At 40.6% G+C, this 24,256-nt stretch overlaps 1 protein-coding gene across 4 annotated transcripts in view; it reads right to left on the bottom strand.

Moving 5' to 3' along the window:
• Positions 1–3,516: 3,516 nt before the first annotated feature.
• Positions 3,517–24,256, bottom strand: part of SPATA5 (spermatogenesis associated 5) — a 322,015-nt gene continuing 301,275 nt past the window's right edge. For 2 of the 4 annotated variants that reach the window (XM_027567288.1, XM_027567291.1), the window contains exon 16: positions 3,517–4,915. In XM_027567288.1, coding sequence (XP_027423089.1) covers positions 4,739–4,915 — 177 coding nt within the window. In that variant the 3' untranslated portion in view covers positions 3,517–4,738. The remainder of the gene's footprint in view (positions 4,916–24,256) is intronic. The other 2 variants (XM_027567290.1, XM_027567289.1) reach the window with 2 other exon arrangements.

Below are 24,256 nucleotides of genomic sequence, written 5' to 3'. Positions count from 1 at the left end.
ATGTTTTGCAATGATTTTGTAGACTATTAAAAAACTTGTAACATCTCTTTTTGCTTAAATGTGCTAGTGAATTCTGTTCCCCAAAAGATACATGTTACGGGGGTATATCTGACATAGAAGTTAGATAAAGTCTATCGATGCACACAACTGGCATAATGAAAAAAGAAGGGAGGAAAGCAAAGCAATTTGGAGAACCAGAATTCCTACATGGAGCATATTTGGAAACTATTGTTAAATCAATGCATATATAATTTCAAAAAGTGCTCTGATGGGTGCTCATCTTTAAAGGAAGGACTCAGGAAAACATGGCAAAATGAACCAAGACTCTAACAACCTCACATTCAAGGACTGAAGACATTATACATACAGGCCAGGGACATTATTTTATTCTATCTTTTGAGCACCTTTTCTACAGCCTTCTCCTGCTTAAGACAAATGAAATAGATACTCAGGTTTGTTTTTCTATAAAATTCAATAATTATTTTTCCAAAATGGAAAGCTTATATATTATTTTTAAAATCTGTTTTATGCATTAGAAATAGCACAGACCTGAATACTTTTCAAGCTAGGTTAGGGCGGTCGGTATTAAACTTGTAAATAAATTTTCTTGCTTGCAAAGAACTTAAAAGCCATTCTTCTAAGTTTTGTTATTAGAAGGAAATATTAGTTTCACTGTACAAACTAAAGTCCCTTGGAATGTTGCAAAAAGTGTCAGTGTGAATATCCCCAAACCCTGGAAAGAATCTGAACCAGTGAAATATTTTTGACCAAATAGACGCCCCCAAACCAAGTTGTCCTTAGACAGGAAGCTGGGCATTTTCTTTCTTTGTTGAACTTAAATTTTCCATGAATTGTATTGTGTATTCAATCACAAATAATCCAAAATAATAGGCTCATACACCGTTTTAAATTCTGAGAAATCAAATCGTTACAGAGTTAAAACTAGGTAAACTCTCATCAGTGACACCTGACCTGCTCTTTTTTGCGACTCAGACCTTTACTGTTACTGCTGTAGAAAAGGCACAAACTTCAGGTAAAGGACTATCACTGCCTTTTCAATGGCAATCGCTAGCTACCTAAAGATATAAAAAAATAATAATAATTGGCTTGGAATCGACTACAGATGTAGTGATATAAAAATCTCTTAAAATCCTTAAATTTTACCTCTTTGTATGATCACAGTGCCACGGACTGACTCTGAGATTTAATTTCTCCCACCCACTGCAAGACATGTAGCACCTAAATACTAACTTTCACGGACAAATTTCTTCCACCTTCACAAGGAAAAAATATCGTTTTTATATTTCTTTAATTTTGGATCAGTTTGAGAAGATGGATGTTTACTAAACTGATTGTGGTCATCAGTACATGACGTAAGTCCAGTCACTATGCTGTCTGCACACCTTAAACTTATACAGTGTTGTATGTCGTATCTCAATAAAACTAGAAATTAAAAAAAGCTAGTAGGAACCACATTCTTTCTACTTATTTCCTGGGTCCTAAAAACCTGATCCTTATTTACTTGTCTGCATTTTATTCCATCATGCCTGGTATTCCTGATTTTCCAGAAATGTGGCAGGTTGCATTGGAAGTCCATGGAGTGGGGTGAATTTATGATTATGATATTGGTTAGAATGCAGAACATGGCTATAGGTGCATTTTGCCCTTGCATCAAAACATGTCAATTTAAGGTCATCTTTTAAAAACTGTAAAATATTTAGGTATACAAAAATTACAGATTGTATTACAATCAATATTTGTATTCTCATCACTCAGTTTAACATATGAAGCATTTCAACTTTTCTGAGGAAATTCTTCTCCAATACTTAGTGTTTGGTTTCCATCCATGTAGTGTTCTACTACACGTCCCCTTAAACAACATATTACCTTGCATGCCTTAAAACTTTATTAAGTATTCTTCTGAAACCTTCTTTTTGAGACTACTGTTTTACATATAGCTATTTTATTTTACGGCCACAGTGACTGCACTGTATGAGTATTTCACAGAAATCCCTTCTCTTACTGACGGATACTGTTTCCAGTTTCTTACTACTTACAAATAATGGTAATATGATTTTCGCATTCATTACCTTGTTGAATAACTTGCTCTGACTTATACACTTGGGAGAACCATTGGGATTATAGGGTTTTCAACATTACTAGTTACACTACTTGCTTTTTGAAGTGGCTGTACTGATTTATACTCCACCAGGAGAGTGTGGAGGCTCCACACGCCCTTTGGGATTATAAACTCTGTAAGCAGGGTTTTGGGGTTTCCCTGGTGGCTCAGTGGTAAAGAATCCACCAGCCAATGCAGGAGACACAGGTTCAGTCCCTGGGTTGGGAAGATCCCCTGGAGAAGGAAATGGCAACCCACTCCAGTATTCTTATTCTTGCCTGGAAAATCCCATGGATAGAGGAGCCTGGCAGGCTGCAGTCTGGGGGCTTGCAGAGTTGGACACAATTTAATAGCTAAATTACAACAAGCAGGATTTTAGTTCTTTAATTCAAAGCACAGACCAAGTCAAGAGAAGCTCTTTGTGGTCTCCCTGGCTTGTGGGAGAATGTTAGTCTGTTCTTACACTCAAGGTATTGGTCTCTAAAGATCTGAACATTACGTATGAGGCTCAGTCACAATTTCAAATGTCATATGGGCTAACGGGTCTGAGTGGCCATAAATACGTACATTCCGTGTAGCGTTTGCCTTCCTCTCACCCCCAGCACCCAGGCCCCATCTGAGAGTCTCAGTGTTGGTTCAAGCTTCCTGTTCTTGTTTGTAGTTTATAGGCAACAGGATTTCTTTAATTTTCCTGGTTAGGCCTTTGGGAATAAGTTTTTCTCTCATTTTCTTGTACCCTAGCACTTAAAGAAGTTCAGTTCAGTTCAGTCGCTCAGTCGTGTCTGACTCTTTGCGACCCCATGAATTGCAGAACGCCAAGCCTCCCTGTCCATCACCAACTCCCGGAATTCACCCAAACCCACGTCCATCGAGTCGGTGATGCCATCCAGCCATCTCATCCTCTGCTGTCCCCTTTTCCTCTGCCCCCAATCCCTCCCAGCATCAGTCTTTTCCAATGAGTCAACTCTTTGCATTATGGTCCCTTAATAACTAAAGGTATAGTGGGAAGCACAAAAGCAACTTCGAGGTTCTATTTATTTCAATGTGTAAGCCATAGTTTCTAATCAGCAGAGTCCAACAGATCTTTCTAAGTGATGGAAATGTTCTACAATCTAGTCTGTCCAATATGGCAGACACATGTCACATGTGGCCTTTGAACACGTGAAATGTAGCTAACAGGTTTGATGAACTAAACTTTAAAAATTGCTTTCTTTCTCTTTAAGAAACAATTATTTATTTGGCTGTGCTGGGTCTTAGTTGTGGCATGTGGGGTCTAATTCCTTCACCAGGGATGGAACCTGGGTCCCCTGCCTTGGGAGTGCAGAGTCTTAGCCATTGGACCACCAGGGAAGTCCTCTAAATTTTTATTATTAATTAATTTTAATTAAAATCTCAACTTAAATAGCCACATTCCACTATTTATTTGATAGCACATTTCTAAATAGCAGTAATATTCTTCATCCCTTGGGAGATTTTCTGTAATAGTAAACCAATGCAGTCTGAGAAAAAAAACTCTTACAAAATCCACTTTTGAGAGTCAAAGGATGAAACAGTTGAGACACGACTTCAGAATATCCACAACCACAAAACTGTATAGTCTCGATATTTTCACAATCAGGTATCTCTCACCTTATGGTCTTTCTGGGAATTCTCAAAGACGTACAGTGACTAGGTTTAAATGCATGATCTTTCCCATCACCAGCTTCTGACCTGGAAGTCAGGCAATCAATTTCCAACAGCTTTTTCAAGGATATTTACGGAGTACTAGTGTCAAGAAATCTCAAGGACAAATAATTTGGAGCATAAACACAGATATTTAGAATGCAATGTAAGACAATATGATTAACAGTACAAGTTGGTTCTTCTTTCAACTGAAAAAGTTTACTGGTAACCTGGAAATGTGTACAAGTTAAAACATGAACACCTCATATGGTTTATTTATAGCATTTTCATGAAAAAAACAAAACAAAACCAAACAAAAAACAACCAAGTACTTCTCTAGACCTGGACTGAGCTTACATTTCCAAGTTTTTAATCTTTCAAAGGGCATTACGGGGTATGAGATAACTCTCAATTCTTTGTTTCATTGCCGCGAGTACAGACCTAAGAAGGCTAATGCCAAAAATGTATGCATGAATTATAATGAGAATAAATATGTAATTGGAAACAAGGTCACATAAGCCTGGCTGGAGCATTTAGCCATTTCACGGGCTGGCCTTCAAAATTAAAGATTTGTGAATATTTTAAACCGTGATTTCAACTACATGCATTTTCTATGTTCATGTATAAAACTGATGCCCACAGTTTTGTTTTTTGGAAAAGCACTGAAATGGATTCTGAAGAAAGGAAAGCACCATGGGAGGAATAAACCAGGTCAGTAATGAAAATATGAAAGTTTGATTTTTAAAACTCAGCACACATTTCTAGATAAAACTAATTTTAACTCTTGTCCAGAGATTTTCATTGTAACCATATGACTTAAAATGTCTGCAAGAATGGAAGCCCCTCAATCTGGTCAACATATTTCAGACATTTCGCTTATTAAAGGCTATCTTGACACTATTTTGAAACAACCTTTCTCTACGAAGGATTTTTAGCATAACGAATGTACACATTCTCTCAGAGTGTATGCAGCCCACTCTTCTCTTGATAATCTTCATAGAAACGTCTCAATGATTCAGGAAGTCTGGGTGTCACGGTGCTCAAGGCTTGAGTAAAGTGTCTTTTCATAACGCAGTTGGCTGTAATGTCTTCTTCCAGAGCCAGCAGGGCTGCCTCTCTACAGACAGCTATGATCTGACACAAAACAAACAAATAAAAACAAAAATAGGATAAAAAGGAATAATAAAAAAAGTAGAGAACAATCATACTGTTTTTTAGGAATGTTCACATTTCAGATATTCATCTATGGTTAACTTCTACAACTATAAACTTATCCACATTGATCTCTGAGACTCATTCCACTTGAGTTTTCAAAAGGATAAGAAGTAATCACTTTAATTTCAAAACAATATATTAAATACTGAGATCCAGGAGGCAAAAAGATGTTAGGTTATGGCATTGGTGCTTAGGAACTTACAATGGTAAAGGTACAGGCACAGACCTCTTCCCAGGTGACTCAGTGGTAAAGAATCTGCCTGCAATGCAGGAGACGTGGGTTCGATGCCTGGTTTGGGAAGATGCCCTGGAGAAGGAAACAGCAACCCACTCCAGTATTCTTGCCTGGAAAATTCCATGGTCAGAGGAGCCTGGTGGGCTACAGTCCATGGGGTTGCAAAGACAGGACTGAACACATACACTTCAACTTCAACAAAGACCTCTAACACAGGAAGACAAAGGGTGAGTGTGCGTGTGGCGGGGGAGGTGGGAGGGGACCAGTGATAAGGGCAGGGCCGGGGAAGGAGACTGATGGAGAGCGAGGTCCCGCGCATCAGCACACCTTGTCATAGCACAGAATTTCCACATTCCTTTCCACCTTTGATCTATTACCGACATGTAAAAGCATTTCTTTATGTGCATCTCCTTAATGAGTTCTTAAATCTTAGGAATATCAGATAGTGTTGTCTCCGTTTACTTTGGAGAGCTGCATTAAAACAGAGAGGTGAATTCTGTTTACTCAGCGAGGAAAGCTGGGAGAATTGAAAAGAATCTGGGGTTGGTGGGGGGGGTGGAGGGGCTGCTGGGGGAGGGAGGAGAAAGTGGGCGGTAGGAAAACGGAAGGGAGGAAGGTTCCAGTCTTGAATCCTGAAATGTGTTTTAAGCTCTCTGGACTTTAGACAGCGGAAGCAGGCTGATGCCAGTGTCATTCTAAAGACACATTACTGTGGTGAAAAGAGCTTGGTGGATGAAAAGAGATATTGTGATTTTCAGGGCAACAGGGAAAACAGTGATTGATATTGACTGCACCCTTATATCGGTAAATGAAAGGGCCAGCTGAAACACATTTGTCCAGCCATTCAGCATATTTTCTCTGTTTGTTCACTTACTGAAAAGAGCTCCTCTGCTTATGCTGGGCTAATGGCTGCCAAAGCAGTTTAGTAGCTTTTTAGGGGATTTAGCAGCATGTTTAGGGAGCTTTCAAAAAACATGCATAGATTTAGATGGCTTTGTCAAATTACCACAATGTAACTGTTAGTTCTGGGCTTCATTAATGAGCACTGAAGTTGACTATAGTGGTTATGCATGTTAATGCTTTTCCCAAAAGAATGGCTACCGACTTGTTGAAGGAAGAAACAAAACTTCTAGGGATTAGTGAAACAACCTCATCACACATTCTGGTGCAAAAAGGGCTATTTTGAAAACGGGATGTGATATTTAATAAGCACAGTGAAAGCATATAAAATGCCCACATGGTAAACTGGTTCCACTGTGTTCCAAAGGGACCTTGGGGACCTCTATGAGGAGGTGGTGGAACCGAGTGGGGAGAGCTTGGCGTCCTCCTAGCCCCGCCATCTGAGCAGCACTCTCTCTTGTGTGCAGGAATCTGAAGCAATGGCTGCAAGGCTGAACAGTTGGAAGCCAAATCCCTGGGAGAGGCAGAGAGGAAGGGATTAACCGTTTGCTGGTGCAATTCCAGCTCCCTCTCTCAGAACAGAAAATGCTTCCATTGTGTGGCTCCCTCCTCAGGCTAAGTAGAGTAGAAAGGTTACCACCCCATGGCCAACGCCTTGTCTTACACACTTTACCTGATACCTTGGAGAACACTGGACCCAGCATGAATGGCTACAAACATCTACTGAGTACCTACTATGTGTGCTAGACAATTACTAATGACTTTACGAATTAACTGCTATGTGACCAGTGCTCCGAGGTTTTGCACATGCAGTGATCTCATCGTAGAGGTAGGTGCAGAAAGTCTGAAACCAGCAAATGGTGTGGTGGTGGGTGGTGGGGTAGGGAGGTTGGGGTGAGGAAAGAAGGGGAGGTGCAAAGCTGCCTGGAACCTCTCAAAATTCCTGGAATTCGGCTCATGTGGCCAGAGATCAGGTGGCTAATAGCGCTGGCACATTTGAGAAAACGAACCCACAGTCTAGTAAAACTTCTCTCAAGACACAGTAATCGAATAGGGAGAAGAAATGATTATACTCCTCTAGTAACTGGAATCTCGGGTAGCCTAACACGGCAAGGTAGGGAAATACAGGGAGTGGCAAGTGAGTCATTGAGGCCTTCAAGGCTGTCCCTGGGGTTGGCTCCCTTGAGCAATTCCTCTTCCTTCATATCTGCATCTATAGATTTTCCTCTAAGCTATAGATTGCTTTTTGCCTTCAGCTTCCACGGCAGTGACAGAGGGGACACTGGCGGTGGTCAGAGCACTGACTGCCATTTGAAAGCTGGATGCTTAGTGACTTGGGGCCTCCAGTATGTGCTAACATTTCATAGTAATTGGCCTACTATATTGAGTACTGGCCTGACCCTTGATGAACAATTTCTATAGAATTGTGAGATACAGAAAACTTGGAGAGACCTTTGACTAAAGCACTAAGGAATGTTTGGTTTCGACAGAGACGACCTTTAGGCTCTCTGGGAGACGATGACAAGGGAAACAGAGCAGCTGAATGCTGGTGCTCAAGCACCTCACAGGAAGCTGGCCTCCGCTGTGTAGGAGGAGTCCAGCTGTTCACAATTCAAAGGTGGCTGAGGGCCTGCCTGAATTCTACACTTGCTTCAATAAACCTTATCCTGTTGCTTTTTATTTACAAGGGATGTCCTGAAGAACCAGCCAACTAGGCAATCCTTTCTGCCACTTCTATTTTCCTATTGTATCTGCTTAGCAATATACAACAAGTAACTGAGAGGAAACAGAGCTCTACTCATAATTAACCAGTCATTCATCAATTAACACACACTGTACAGCTACTATTGGAGAAGGCAATGGCACCCCACTCCAGTACTCTTGCCTGGAAAATCCCATGGACGGAGGAGCCTGGTGGGCTGCAGTCCATGGGGTCGCTAAGAGTCGGACACGACTGAGCGACTTCACTTTCACTTTTCACTTCCATGCATTGGAGAAGGAAATGGCAACCCACTCCAGTATTCTTGCCTGGAGAATCCCAGGGATGGGGGAGCCTGGTGGGCTGCCATCTACAGGGTCGCAGAGAGTCAGACACGACTGAAGCGACTTAGCAGCAGCAGCAGCAGTACAGATACTATGCAACAAGCATGTGAGGGCAGGTGGAGGATCCAGAGACACAGAAAACATGGTATTAAGAGGTACTGCTAGCAAGCAAAAGGAAAGTGCTTTGGTGTGGAAAGAAGGAAGAAATTACTGGTTCATAAACTGGAGTGTGAAGGACAGAATTTAGATATGGACATAGCAGAAGAAAGGACACGCTGGGTGGAAGAAATAAAGCGAGCAAGGTGGGGAGAAAGAGACCAGGAATTACATGGGTCTAGCTTCAGTATCCAAAAATGGAGGGAAAAGAGTAATTCTATCATTAAAATGTCACTGAAAATAATGATAGTTTTCAGAAGTCCTGTGGGCCATAATGACAGTGAAGGGTAGTCAATGACAGTCATCTCTAAACCCAATTCAAAAGCAGCTGATGCACTGGCAGCTGACACAGTGTAACTCCTAAAAGTGCCTTTGTTTTTACTTTTTTCCCCATAAAAGGGCTTTTTAGTAGACATCCCAGAAGGAAAAGCAGTAATTAGATTATTGGTTCTTCTATCCTAATTCCAATAAAAAGGCCTGAAAAGGCAAGTATTCTTAGGAGGTGCATTTCATGATGACTGGTTTCTATTTGCTCTGGGTCACTTACTTAGGCATGTGTTTCAAGCTTCCATGTTTCCCAAGAGAGGTGCAGCTTCCTGCTTGTTTTCATGGCCCATGCCAGCATTCCCCTTGAGATACTAGTGTCTTTTCAGAGGAAGAAGTATTGCATGATCAAATAAGTGTAATAGTATATATACTGTTTCCCACAATGCACAGTAGAATGTTAAAGATTTATTAACTTTAGGGAAGCCTAGCCATGATGGTCTCCTGAATCTTCTTTAACCTGATGTTTCCCCCAGAACTCTCCATCTGTCCTCTGCTTCTGGTGAAACTCCTACAAATAGCTATCTGTAGGGTTACTGCTTATTTTCTGCATGCACTCTGGGAAGTGCTAACCCATAACAAACAATCCAGTCTAGGCACAACGTGACTCTTGCCTATCTTACATCCATTTTTTCCCTTTGCTCTCCCCTATTCCAGAAGCAGGGCGAAGGCTAACAGAGTTTTGCCAAGAGAACACACTAGTCATACCAAACACCCTTTTCCAACAACACAAGAGAAGACTCTACATATGGACATCACCAGACAGCCAATAACAAAATCAGATTGATTACACTATTTGTACGGGCTTCCCTCATAGCTCAGTTGGTAAAGAATCCACCTGCAATGCAGGAAATCATGGTTCGATTCCTGGGTTGGGAAGATTCCCTGGAGAAGGGAAAGGCTACCCACTCCAGTATTCTGGCCTGGAGAATTCCATGGACTATACAGTCCATGGGGTTGCAAAGAGTCGGACATGACTGAGCAACTTTCACTTTCACACTCTTTGTAGCCGAAGATGGAGATGCTCTATACAGTCAGCAAAAACAAGACAGGGAGCTGACTGTGGCTCAGATCATGAACTCCTTATTGCAGAATTCAGACTTAAATTGAAGAAAGTAGGGAAAACCCCTAGACCACTCAGTTCAGTTCAGTTGCTCAGTCATGTCCAACTCTTTGCGACCCCATGAATCACAGCACGCCAGGCCTCCCTGTCCATCACTAACTCTCAGAGTTCACTCAAACTCACAGCCATCGAGTCGGTGATGCCATCCAGCCATCTCATCCTCTGTCATCCCCTTTTCCTCCTGCCCTCAATCCCTCACAGCATCAGAGTCTTTTCCAGTGAGTCAACTCTTTGCATGAGGTGGCCAAAGTATTGGAGTTTCAGCTTTAGCAGCATTCCTTTCAAAGAACACCCAGGACTGATCTCCTTTAGAATGGACTGGTTGGATCTCCTTGCAGTCCAAGGGACTCTCAAGAGTCTTCTCCAACACCACAGTTCAAAAGCATCAAGGCCACTCAAGTGTGACCTAAATCAAATCCCTTATGATTATACAGTTGAAGTGACAAATAGATTCAACGGATTAGATCTGATAGACAGAGTACCTGAAGAACTATGGATGGAGGTTCATAACACTGTACAGAAGGTGGTGATCAAAACTGTCCCCAAGAAAAAGAAATGCAAAATGGCAAATTGGTTGTCTGAGGAGGCCTTACGAATAGAGAAAAGAAGAGAAGCGAAAGGAAAAGGAGAAAAGGAAAGAATACCCATCTGAATGCGGAGTTCCAAAGAACAGCATGGAGAGATAAGAAAGCCTTCCTCAGCAATCAATGCAAAGAAATAGAGGAAAACAATAGAATGGGGAAAACTAGAGATCTCTTCAAGAAAATTAGAGATACCAAGGGAGCATTTCACGCAAAGATGGGCACAATAAAGGACAGAAACGGTATGGACCTGACAGAAGCAGAAGATATTAAGAAGAGGTAGCAAGACTACACAGAAGAACTATACAAAAAAGATCTTCATGACCCAGATAACCACGATGGTGTCATCACTCACCTAGAACCAGACATCCTGGAATGCAAAGTTGAATGGGCCTTAGGAAGCATCACTATGAACAAAACTAGTGGAGGTGATGGAATTCCAGTTGAGCTATTTCAAATCCTAAAAGATGATGCTGTGAAAGTGCTGCACTCAATATGCCAACAAATTTGGAAAACTCAGCAGAGGCCACAGGCCTGGAAAAGGTCAGTTTTCATTCCAATCTCAAAGAAGGGCAATGCCAAAGAATGCCAAACTACTACACAATTGCACTCATCTAACACGCTAGTAAAGTAATGCTCAAAATTCTCCAAGCTAGGTTTCAAGAGTCCATGAACTGAGAAATTCCAAATGTACAAGCTGGATTTAGAAAAGGCAGAGGATCAAATTGTCAACATCTGCTAGACCATAGAAAAAGCAAGCGAATTCCAGAAAAACATCCACTTCTGCTTCACTGACTACACTGAAGTCTTTGACTGTGTGGATCACAACAAACTGTGGAAAATTCTTCAAGAGATGGGAATACCAGAACACCTTACCTACCTCCTGAGAAATCTGTATGCAGGTCAAGAAGCAACAGTCAGAACCGAACATGGAATAATGGATTGGTTCCAAATTGGGAAAGGAGTACATGAAGGCTGAATATTGTCACCCTGCTTATTTAACTTTAATGCAGAGTACATCATGAGAAATGCTGGGCTGGATGAAGCACAAGCTAGAATCAAGATTGCTGGGAGAAATATCAATAGCCTCAGATATGTAGATAACACCACCCTTATGGCAAAAAGCTAAGAGGAATTAAAGAGCCTCTTGAGGAAGGTGGAAGAGGAGCGTTTAAAAGCTGACTTAAAACTCAAGATTCAAAAAATGAAGATGATGGCATCTGGTCCCATCACTTCATGGCAAATAGGGAAACGAAGGAAACAGTGACAGACTTTCTTTTCTTGGGCTCCAAAATCACTGCAGATGTTGACTGCAGCCATGAAATTAAAAGAAAAGCTATGACCAACCTAGACAGCATGTTAAAAAGCAGAGACATTACTTTGCCGACAAAGGTCCATCTAGTCAAAACTATGGTTTTTCCAGTAGTCATATATGGATGTGGGAGCTGGACCATAAAGAAGGCTGAACCTCAAAGAATTGATGCTTTTGAACTATGATGTTGGAGAAGACTCTTGAGAGTCCCTTGGACTGCAAGGAGTCAAACCAGTCAATCCTAAAGGAAATCAATTCCAAATATTCATTGGAGGGACTGATGCTGAAGCCCCAGTACTTTGGCCACCTGATTCGAAGAGCCAACTCATTGGAAAAGACCCTGATGCTAGGAAAGACTGAAGGCAGGAGAACAGGACGACAGAGGATGAGATGGTTGAATAGCATCACCGACTCAATGGACACGAGTTTGAGCAAGCTCCAGGAGATGGCGAAGGATGGGAAGCCTGGTGTGCTGCAGTCCATGGAGTCGCAGAGAGTCAGACATGGCTGAGCGACTGAACAACAATAACAAATTCCAGAACAGAGAGAAAAGGGAAAGAACTGAGCAAGAGAGATGGGAGGAGGGCCAGTCTTTTTAATGGAGTCAAAAGGCAGCAGCCACAGTACACAGTTGTGCCTTGGACCTATACCTAATACACATGCATTTGTTGAACTGAATTGGGCAGTTCCTTAACTAACAAGTTTTTCAAAAGTGTATGTTATACACGTATTTCTAATATTTGGCCAATATTCTGTAATATTTTTACTTAAGTCTATCATGACCCAGACTTTGTCAGTTATAGTTAAGTTTTTGGAATGATAAACTCAGTAGGAAAAATTAGTTAACACTGATGTATGTTCATTTTAAGCAAATGTTTTGGTCTGGGGCCTAACTTTGAATCTAATTCTCTCCTTAGAAGTGATATAGATCAGAAATTTTAGCGAGAATACAAGTATGCCTGTTATTTTGTGGGATGCTTTCTTAGGTATCAAAATTTGTTATACAGGGAAAGTAAAATTTCTCCTGTGCTGTCACAGGGGAAAAACCTGCACTTTAATTGAGAAAGAGTCCCCCAAATTTACCAACAATATAGTAATATATATTGGTTTAGATAACTGAAATGGAAGATTTGTTTTAACAAATTGTGCCAAAGTTTATTGCCTCACTTGGTAAAAGTAACCTGGCATCAATTCATTACTGAAGGATTTCCTTTTCTGTATTGAGCTTGGAGAGGTGAGGTCTTTTCAGATAAATTCGCTATTAAGAATACAACTCTCTATTCGGGAATGAATCCTATAGAAGCTGAGAAGAAGGGCCTTCAATTTAAACTAGGACCTTTCTTATTACTGTCTCTGAAGCTTTAAGGAAACTTAACGAATGTGTGTACACGTATGGATATCTCTACAGTGTACACGGGGACCACACAGCTCATCATTCTGCTGGTTTCACTTTCAAAATCAGAGTCTGGACTGTTTCAGTGATGGGGGAATTCAGATGAATTCTTCCCATGGGGCCACAGAAGAATCTCACTGAGAAGTGTGGACCAATACACGAATTTGAGTCACAGACTGTCTGGAATGTTGAACTAACCTGTTTAGAAAGAACACTCTTAGCACTGAGACGCTTTAACATCTTTGGCAAAGAGGATTTTGGAAGCTTTCCCCTAATCCCTTCACCATCTTGTCATCTTTCCCCATAGGCTGCAGACTAAATCATTTAAATGAATTATTAGCCAACTACCAATAAGGTTGTTTTTGCCATTATGTTGTAAAAGCAAAATGTTTTGGCCGACTCCGTAAAGCTGAGAGTGTATGTTGTGTGTTCCTTTTCAGTTTTGACTAAAAAATTAATACCCAGACTTTAAAAATACATATGTGCTTTGCTGAAAGGTGAAAACAGTCTCTATTTGAGTAAGTGCGTAAACAAGACCAAAAAAGCCTCAGATCTCACTGTCAGAGTGATTAAGATAGGTTGTATTTCAGTGTCCATGACACTCATTTATTTGGTGCCAACATGTTACAAATCCTCTTTCCATTTGTTCAGCAGTCATAACATTTCTATCAGATATCTGAAAAATAGCAAAATAAATAGGAAATCTCTGTATGAAAGATTTAGGCATGTTTGAGATGAACTTCTAAAAGGTAGGAAAGGAAAAGATTTTTATGAAAATGTTTACAAATCCTCAAAACAAAGTCAAAGAAGAAAATAGTAACTGTATTCAACTGCAGGAAAAAAAAAAAACAACACTCAGCAATATCAGCAAAGGGTCATATGAGTATGAATTTTCCTGCTACGCTTGCCCTCTGAAAAAGCAGTGCCTTTAGAACAACAATACAGCAATAACTGGATTACGTGAGACAACTCCTCTTGCGAGGGGTGTGGGGAAGCAACTTCCCAGGATGAGAGGGCTCTTGACCATTGAACCTTGGGAAATCTAATTACCTCACTTTTAAATGCAAAAGGGCAAAAGAGGCAATTGTGCAGAATTTTGAATGCCACGAAGAATAAGAACAATGTCTTACTTCACTGAGGAAAAAAAAAAAAAAAAGAAACCTCTTACACATAGCCTATGGTTCTTTCCCCCAGTCCACGAGACAAGAAGAGTTTAAACAGGTGGCTCAGCTTTGTAAAACAGAAAGAGGCATATTGCGAAAATTAAAACCAACATGGTTTCTAAACAGGCGGCAGCATTTTTTAACTGATGTTGTTAAGACTGACCGTCAAGGCAAAAACTGTTTACCAAAAACTAATCAACAGGAAGGAAAGCTTGAAAATGCTGGGCACTTATTTCGGGTACTTGTTCGTCCTGGGCTGTAGCCCTCCCGTTTTCTTCAGAGTCACAGCAGCACGACCTGCCTTCCTGGGGCTCTGAAAAACAGGAGCCCAACAGCAACTTCAAGCACAATCCCCTCCATTCCAGATAAGGCTGGGGTAGTATGTGCACGCCTGTTCTACTGGCTGTAAAAGAATGAAGACAATGACAACAGGAACACTGGCCTTGAGTGGCAGGTGAGGTCAAGAAGAAGGGACACGGCTGCATGCAGGCCTGTGGAGCTGGCCTGGAGCTGCTCACCTCCAACAGGGACGCTGAAATCCTAAGGCAACTGTCACCACTAAACTCCCAACTACCTCTCAGAGATTATCTGTATCCTCCAAAAGTGGAAGAGTAACACATTTCTGACAGTGGCCTAAACAACCAACTCAAGTTCTGTTTGCTTCCCATCACCCCAACCTGTGGGCCCAGAGTGTGTACTCAGGTCTGTGGAGAAACTTTGTCAGTGATTTTAAATGTGGGGGAAGAGGAGGCTTATTTATAGGGTGACCTCAGATAATGAGAAAAGCGGCTCTGCAGCGCTGGGTTCCTTTACCTGATTTAATCAGCGCCTGTCAGGGTTGCTTTTCTAAAAGTTTAGAGGGAAACTACACCTGCGTCCTGGGGACAGTAATCTATGGGTGCAAGGAGATGGCCATGCAGCAGTTTCTTGCCTGAGTAGGTGAACTGCACGGTGCAGAGCTGACTACTGTGGGGGAACCCGGGCTGCCGGAGACGCCCCTCCAGCCCTTTTTCGGGCAACTACCCGCCGAGTCCACGCTGAGGCGGCGCTCCCCTCTCCCCCGGCTCCTGCTGTTTGGAACCAAGAAAGCTTGCCTTCCAGTGAGGCCTAAATGTGCTTTTCAGCTTCTTTGTATTTCAAGTGTACTAAATAGCTTTAAAGAATCCACCAAAAGAAATGGGCTGCAGTGCTTTAAAACGACGTCTTAGGTATTTTCAAGAAAGTGGTTTTGTTAAAAGCATCGTCTGTGTGGAACACCTGTGACCTGTTGAGCTTAATTGGGCTGCAGCTGGCGCTGACTGTGGCGCGGGCGGCGGGGGGACATTGTGTGCGCTCGGCTCCCCGCCCCCTCGCTTTTCTTTTCACTTTCAGAGTCCGCGACCTCCTTCCCCTGTGTGTCTGAGGGATTAGGAACCCAGTAGAGAGTGGTGTCCCGCTGTTCGCGAATAGCCTGCCACTGGAGGTGCTTCAAGGAGGAGGCTACCTGGGAGATTATGTACTACTGCAAGGCCGAGGGCCATTCTCCCGGGTCCATTGAGACGCGGTGAAAGGTGGCTGAATGGCCGCGCCTGAAAAATGTGACTGAAGGGCACGCAGCGGGCTCCTGGCCGCGGAGCAGCAGATGGAGTCTGACTGTCACAGGCACAAACGGCCAGGGGTGCCCCAAACGGCCAAGAACGCAGATCAGAGCCGAAAACGGGGCCAGTCGAGGAAGGGAATTCCAGGGAAGCCGGTGGCATTGATTTAAAGTTCTTCACAATTCACCTCACAGATAAACTTTTACTTGCGGATGCTAGAGGTGAGAATTTTGGAGGGCCAATTTCAGATTTAAGGAATCGTACAATCCCTTGGATTGTATGCAAAATAGGCTTTATGATGCAACTTCATCTGGAACTGTTAAAGTGAAAACTATCTAGAGTGCCATGCAGAGTACTGAATCAAAAGAAAATGAGGTCTGTAAGGACATGTAAAAAGTCTAATGATATTAGAGCAGGGGGGAAAACTCCTTGATTGCTTAATTTTGCTGACTTAAAGTTATTATGAGATCTCTGAAATATATAGCTGAGTGTACATCCAATCATTATTATTTGCGTGGAGAAACCCATAATAGTTTTTGATTTTGAAAGATTTACAAATGAATTGACCATCCCACAGGGGTAAAGACTGAGGGGTTTTATTCTTACTGTTTCTGCAACCATCTGCAGCTATGGGAATTTGAAATGTTTCTAACATTAATTGGGACGGCGGAGCCTGGTGGGCTGCCGTCTATGGGGTCGCACAGAGTCGGACACGACTGAAGTGACTTAGAAGCAGCAGCAGCAACAAGTTAAAAAGGAGTATTTTTAGTTTTGAAAAGAACACACCAACTGGTATGGCTATAGAGAGAACATAAGAAGCCCAGTGGTAGAGAAGGAGAGGGGTGAGAAGGTAAACAGATGCTGGGAACCTTCCATTCATTCATTCATTCAAGAAATCTTTATTGACCACCTACAAGGTTCCAGGCCCTGGGGAACAGAGTCGTGAAGAAAACAAAGTCCTGCTTTCAGGGAACAAGGCTGTGGAAAGTACTGGTTAACGTACCTACTCCGTCAAGGTTCAGTGTGAATGTTTCCACTGAGCGGCACTCTCAGCAGCAACTTCACTCCCTCCCCACACTCGGTTGCCCGTCTTGTGTTCTGGAAGCAAGCTGTACTACCATGCAGTTATCTCACAGTGGTCAGGACAGAGTTACTAGTAGTAAATGTCTATTTCCCTCACTAGATGAGAAGGCCCATGAAGGCTGGCAGCCTTGGCCCTGCTGCGCTCCCCCAAAATATCAAGTTAGCATGTCCCTTAACCCCTGGGAGTCTACGAAAAGGGCTACTGCTGAGCTATCTCTGAACAGAGAGAGAGAAAGTAGCTTTTACATTTTGTTTTGTTTTAAATACACACAAACACAGCTCCTGCTGTGACAACTGCAGCCAAAATAACTGTCTACTCTGGACTAAAAAAGTAGTATTGTCTGGAGCACAGTGGATCATCTGAGGTGTGTATCTGTGAACCCTTGGGGGGTGGTGGGGGGGTTGCTGATGACAAGTTATGCCTGGAAAGCTATTAAGGCCCTGGAAGAGGTACCTAACTGGGTACAAAGCATTTAGGAATGGGAGTGCTTGGGCCCAGGCAAAGAGCATGCCAAGAGATAGTCAAGAAAGGAAAGAGCGAACAAAGTTCAGCTAGCATACCCCCAACCCCGCCTCTGCCCGCCACCCCATGTCTGAAGGGTCAGATCCTCCGGACCAGGGTTGTGGAGCTTGGGAAGCAGTGGCTGGGGGAGGGAGGAGGTAAGCAGGGGGTATTCAGCCAGTTTTAATAGACCCTGTGTTTCATCATCTGTCAACTGTCTTCGCTGCCAACTCCCACACCATGCCCCACCAACACATGCAGAAAAGTGCCTCCTTTGAAACTCCAGAGCTTCGGGAATGCCTCAGGTATTCTTCCTTGGATCTTGTCTACCTTGAGATTCTGGACCCTGACTATGGAATGGAATACTTGGAAGTCAGAACTTTTTACATCCTCTTTTTTATTTGAGATATAACTGACATAAAACATTTTATTAGTTTTACTTGTACAACATAATGGTTCACTATGTGTCTATAATGTAAAATAATCATAGTTATAAATTTCTTTGTCTTGTGATGAGAACTTTTAAGATCTGCTCTTTTTGCAATTTTTAAATACACAATACAGTGTCATTAACAGTCACCAGGCTGTACATAACATCCCCAGGACTATCTTATTTCATAAGTGGAAGTTTTTTACTTTTTGATCATCTTCAGCCATTTCACCCACCCTACACCCAGTCTTGACTTAAATGAGCTCATTTCTCCTTTCTCACTCTCAGAGTCATTTGAAAGAGTATGCTATAATGATAATGGCTATCTGTGTTAAACAGAGAAAAATGCCTGACAATAGTTAGCTAGCTAAGGGGCATATGAAGTTAGGTTCCAGGGAGCAAACACTATGTTAAATATACCATTAGCTCATGACAGGGAGTGAGAAGACATGATTATTCACACTTCTTTTACAGATGTCATTCTCATTTACAGTAGTACTGTCCTGATAGAAAAGAAAGCTCTTCTTTCCCAGTAGCATGTAAATAAATAAAAATGGATTTGTACTGGGACTTCCCCTGGTGGTCCAGTGGCTAGGACTCTGTGCTGCCAATCAGGGGACCTGGGTTCAATCCCTGGTCAGGGAACTAGGCCCCACCTGGTACAGCTAAGACCCGGCATAGCCAAAGTAAATTAATATTTTTTTAAAAGGATCCATATTAAATGATATCACCATCAGATAAGCTATTCTAGAACACCTAACAGTATATATTCACATATCTTCTCTACTTTTACATTAAAAAAAATTTTTTTTAGTTGTTAGTATCATTTATTTACTTATTTTTGACCATGCCATGCAGCATGTGGGATCTTAGTTGCCCTACCAGGGATTGAACCTGAGCCCCCTGCATTGGATATATAGAGTCTTAACCACTGGACCACCAGGGAAGTCCTTCTACTTTTACATTTTAAGGTGATCTCTGTTTCCTCTGACGGATAATACTTGTGTGGCTTATGAGCCATTTGCTTAGAAGCTCATATTATATCCTTTTAAACTCACATAATTATAAATCAACATTGTCTTATTTGTAACATGAATTGGATGCTATTTCAAGTATTACTTCATCAGCTTTGTGTGTTTATTGGCTACATAAGAATGATTCTTAACCTAGGGTCCTTGGATAGCTAGATGGGTCTAAGAACATACTGAGACCTATGAAAATGTGTATGTAGAGAGACAGTTCAAGCTTTCATCATATAAAAGAAGGAACCCCAAACAGGTTAAGAACTACCACTCTACAGTAACTACAATTTAAACCTTCTTAAGTCCCATGAATGCTTCATAATAGTATCTGTTTTCCCCTTTCCAGATGACTTAGGGCAGAATGCAGTTGGGGTAGAACTGCCACAGCTGGAGCACAGGAGTTCTGCAGTGGTCAATCACAGTAAAGACAAGGAGTTCGTACTTTCTTAGACCTCCTCTTGTGCCCAGAACAATTCTACAGCTGCCTCTAGGTGTAACTAAATGCTTCTTTAGGTCTTTATTTACATGAAGAGGAACTAGACTTCTATTTCATTTATTACAAAAAAAAAAGTTAGGATAATAAGACACTAAGACAGCAAATTTAAGCACATTAGTTAAGGAATGCAAAACCCAAGTTCCCAAGATAAGATTAGAATTTACAAGTGGCACATATTAACTATGTGTAATTTTAGATAACCTGTAAGTCAGTTTTTAAATTTAAATACATGTAGGTTTTGATGTTTGGTAATAACATCACACACTGGGGTATTTAGAAATTGAAGGACTTGTTTCCTTATCTGAAAAATTATATGGCCTACTGTCTTGCCAGGAGTGAGATGCACTTTGAACTATTTCTTGAATGTCCATTAAAAAGGAAAAAAAAAAAAAAAAGATCCCTGATTTTACCGATTTAAAAGGCAGTAGTAAGATACAGTGCTTGTCTTTTAACAATTAAAAAATTATATATTTGGCATAACTTAAAGAGAAATTACAAATACTTGTAAGAGCCACATTGGCTAATCATTTTCATTATAGTTACCCTTAATCCAGAAGAAAGTGAAGAATAAAGATGATTCAGTTTATGAAGGCTTTAACCAAAACATTCTTTTTTTTCTCTTCTGATCATTAAGTCCATTACTTAATGGTGTATGAAACTTAAACATTCTTTCTTAACTACTGTTACCCAAACTCTTTTACAGTAATTCTAATGAAAGAATAAGGTTTGTGACAAGTTCAATAATGAAAAGAGCCAGAGACTGAAAAATGTCCATTTGTAAAGGAAAAACTAAAAACTATGAGAAAGGCCATAAAAGCAATCCACAGATATGGAAAAGGTTATGAAAAAGGAGAACAGATCAAACTACCTATTGATAATGAAAAAATAACATCTAACATTTTCTAAACTTTAATGTATTAAATTATCACTTGGTGGGATTGGTTTGTTATCAGAAACACAGTTGTTATACCTAAGGAGCTAATGGTGAAATTTTAAAGCATGGATTATTTGTCTATAATTTTTAAAATCTAAAGATGTAAAATTGAGTGAATTTGACTATGTGTATTTAGAAATCTCATGACTGTATTCATATATTTTACCTCATCATTTTAAACTAACCATCAGCTTTTTCTAACCATAAAAAAAATCTATCATTGGAAAGACAGCAGAAATTTTTTTTTTTCCCATGGAGATGAGTCAGCTGGACACAAGGGAATACCATACATTGGACTCTATTTTGCAATCTTAGTCAATGTATTCTCTATTATACATGATAAAATATACACATAAAAGGACTCTATAATGTTGTAAAGAGGAGAAAATTGGAGCAAGTGCCAAGAATTTCCTGTTAAGGGCTGTATTTTTTTATTTGGAGATCTAATCACGAAACTTTAGATAGGCTACCTTGATAACAAGAACCTCTGTTTTATTATGCTGGTGTGTGTGCATTCTTAACTGTTCAGTTGTGTCTGACTCTTTGTGATTCCATGGACTATAGCTCACCAGGCTCCTCTGTCCATGGAATTCTCCAGGCAAGAATACTGGAGTGGGTAGCCATTCCTTTCTCCAGGGGATCTTCCTGACCCAGGGATTGAACCTGGATCTCCTGCATTGCAGGTGGATTCTTTACCATCTGAGCCATCAGGGAAGCCCAGTATGCTGGCATCTAACTGTAAATAAACCCATACCATACTTGATACAGTGTGTTCATATATCTTCTGTACATACTTTATAATTACACTGAAGAATGTGAGAGTCACGAGAAATTCTGAGTTATTTTACAGGTCTGTCCTGCTTTCCCCCACCAACTCTTCTCTTTGAGATAAACATATCTACATTCAAACACATACGCACACACATACACACACTCATGTGCAGATGCAATATTAAGTCCACAAGATGTGGCATGAGTTTAAGCACTATATTAAAGTGTGAAGTATATTTTACTATCAGTAGTTCGAAGCCCAGCATTTGTAAATCTTTTAAAATTAACTAGGCTGTTAAGATCCCATCACTCTGGCATCAACCCAGCAGAGCTGTGCCTTTAGCAAAAGAATTCTGTAATAAAACGAGATTTTACATGCTGAAACAAAGTATTTTAAAACACCTTTTTGCCTATTTCTCATTTTAGTGCTATCTGTGCAATTTAAAACCCACACATACATATACAAATGTTCCCATGGAAGATTATGCTAAATTTTGGGTTAACCTCAAAATTACTTTTTGTATCAACCTTTTAATGAACACTTTTATTTTCTTTAAGAAGAAACCCAAGTCCGGAAAAGACTTTAAAATATGTATTTTTTAATTGCCATAACAAATACAACCAAGCTAACCTTAATCAAAGGGGACTCATGAATACTGTTCACACTCCATATATGAATACCTCTCAGTAAGGCAGATAAAATTCTGCCTCAGCTTCTCTATGTTTCCAAATATGAACAATCATTTGTGACATCTGGTGTAGATTAGTCCTTGACTGCTAGGCATAGAAACTCAATTTGCATCAAAGGGGAAATTTATTATAATGCTATTATTGGGTCTAATGGAACCAGAGGACAGTAGTGTAGCTGGGCCTCAGTAGTCCAACCGGGACCAGGCACTCATTCTCTCATATTTTTGATCTCCTCACTCACTAGAGTGGTTTTTTAAACATGGTTGAAAACACAGCAACACACAGTGTCTATGTTTTATATCTTACAGATTTAGCCACAAGAAAGTCATTTTCTCATTCCACTAACCAAAACTCCTATGGCAAGTCTCTGAAGGGCTTAGCCCAGTCACTGTGGGTATTATGATGGGGTCAAAGTGAGGTAGATCATTTCCTCTGCACCATTATCAACTGTGTGTGTGTTCTCATGTTGTGATAACGTGACAACTCTGTAGTTTTTTGTGGGGAGTGAAAATCCTTGGGATCCTGTAAGTATAAGTGACTGGAGGCAAGCCTATGTTGGTTGGTTGAAGGGTGAAAGAGAATGTTCAAGTGTCCTCTGCCCTTATTTATATGCAAACTTGTGTTGCTTATACATTGCTTCAAATGCTGTCTAGCAACACATTACCTCAAAACATTCTGTTGAAAAGCTGCCAAACTGACCTTGCGCCCATCAGTGGACTGGCCCGCCTGCCAGCCATGCTTTCAAAACCAGTGCTCAGTGTGCCTCGGTGCAGTCAGTTGCTTCTAGCTGCTGTTTGCTTAGATCATGCTGCTCACTAGGGGTCCAGGTAACAATCTGGGCTGTACAACAGATTTTTGGATCATCCAAAATATGATACTGATGGAGCTCCAGTGGAGCAATCAGTGTGCAGTATTTATACAAAATATGATGAAGTTGAAAAACCTCAAGGACCAACTTCTTTGGCAATGATTATGGAATCTACAGTAAAAATTAAAGCTATTCTTTTGAGTGATGATTCTAACTGGGTCATGGTCAAAAATAGATGTTATCTTTGTGTTAAATCCATTCTCTTTCTAAGGAACAAGAGAAGTCTCAATGAAAATCAGAAAAGAAAGCAAACAAAAGTTCCACTTCCTTTATGGTGGAAGAGGTCATATAGCTAATAGATGACAAAACTTGAGTCTGGAGCTGTTCAGTTTGGAAGTTTATGGAAATTTTATTTGAAGACAGTTCCTAAATTCAGTTAAACTAGAAATGTGTGTTGACAAGACTTAAGGAGGGGAAGAATGAAATGGACAGTATTCCAAGTTTGAAAAACTTGTACCTATTCTAAGTGTCTGAAAATGATTTTAAGTGTCTTTCACACCAGCTCAATCCCACTTTGTAAACTTGACCAGCTCTTTCTCTTGAGAATAGTGGAGAAAGGGGAAGATAGATGAAATTGAGTCCTTAGTGAGTATTTAAAGAGAGAATAATATATTTTTGCTTTTTTTTTTAAACTAGGGAAAACTCAAACATATACAATAGTAGATTGTGTGTGTGTGTGTAAGTGCTAAGTCGCTTCAGTCACATCTGACTCTTTGCAACCCTATGGCTGACCAGGCTTCACTGTCCATGGGATTTCCAGGCAAGAATACTGGAGTGGGTTGCCATTTCCTTCTGCAGGGGATCTTCCCGACCCAGAGACGGAACCTGCGTCTCCTGCATTGGCAGGCGGTTCTTTACCACTAGCAACACCTGGGAAGCCCTGAGAATAATATATAATGAACTCTCATTCACCTGTTACCCACGTTTACCAATGATAAACTCACAGCCAACCCTATTTTATCTAAACTTTAATCCTTACTCCCAACACTGCACTAAATTTTTTGAAGCAAGTCTCAGAATCATAATATTTAGTCCATAAATATTTCAGCATATATCTCTAAAAGATTTTTTTAAAAGTGTAATGACATCATTATTCCACATTACAAGTAGCAATAATTCCTTAATAAATCAATATTTAGTCAGTGTTAAAATTCTGCCCATTATTCATAAATGTATTCCAGCTAATTTGTTTGAACTGGAATCAAAAGAAGACCTATGCATTGCATTTCATTAATACATCTCATTTCTTCTTTTTTTTTTTTTTTAATATATCTCATTTCTCTCCCTCTTTTTCCTTACAATTCATGTTGGAGAAACTGGATCATATGTCTGATACAGTTTCCCACATTCTTTACTTTCCTGAGCATTTCTGTGGTGTGATTTAGAATGTTCCTCTGTCTCCTTATTTCCTATAAACTCATAATAAGATCTAGAAGCTTGAAAATATTCAGGTTTGATTTTTGGGGACAAATACTTCAAAGATATTAGATTCATATAATGCCTGGCTGTTTCTCTTTTTATGGTTTAGTCACTCATGATTGCCTAAGTCCTTTACTTCACTAGGGCTGCAAAACAGTACTATCACCTTTCTGGTATTCCTTCTTCATTTATTGATTGGGATATATTTATAAAAGGGAAGCTTTCCCATCCCTTTCTT

The sequence above is a fragment of the Bos indicus x Bos taurus genome, chromosome 17, assembly GCF_003369695.1.
Source record: "Bos indicus x Bos taurus breed Angus x Brahman F1 hybrid chromosome 17, Bos_hybrid_MaternalHap_v2.0, whole genome shotgun sequence".
Classification (NCBI taxonomy): Eukaryota; Metazoa; Chordata; class Mammalia; order Artiodactyla; family Bovidae; genus Bos; species Bos indicus x Bos taurus.
Note: the sequence above shows the minus strand (reverse complement) of the source record. Positions and strands in the feature narration are given on the sequence as shown.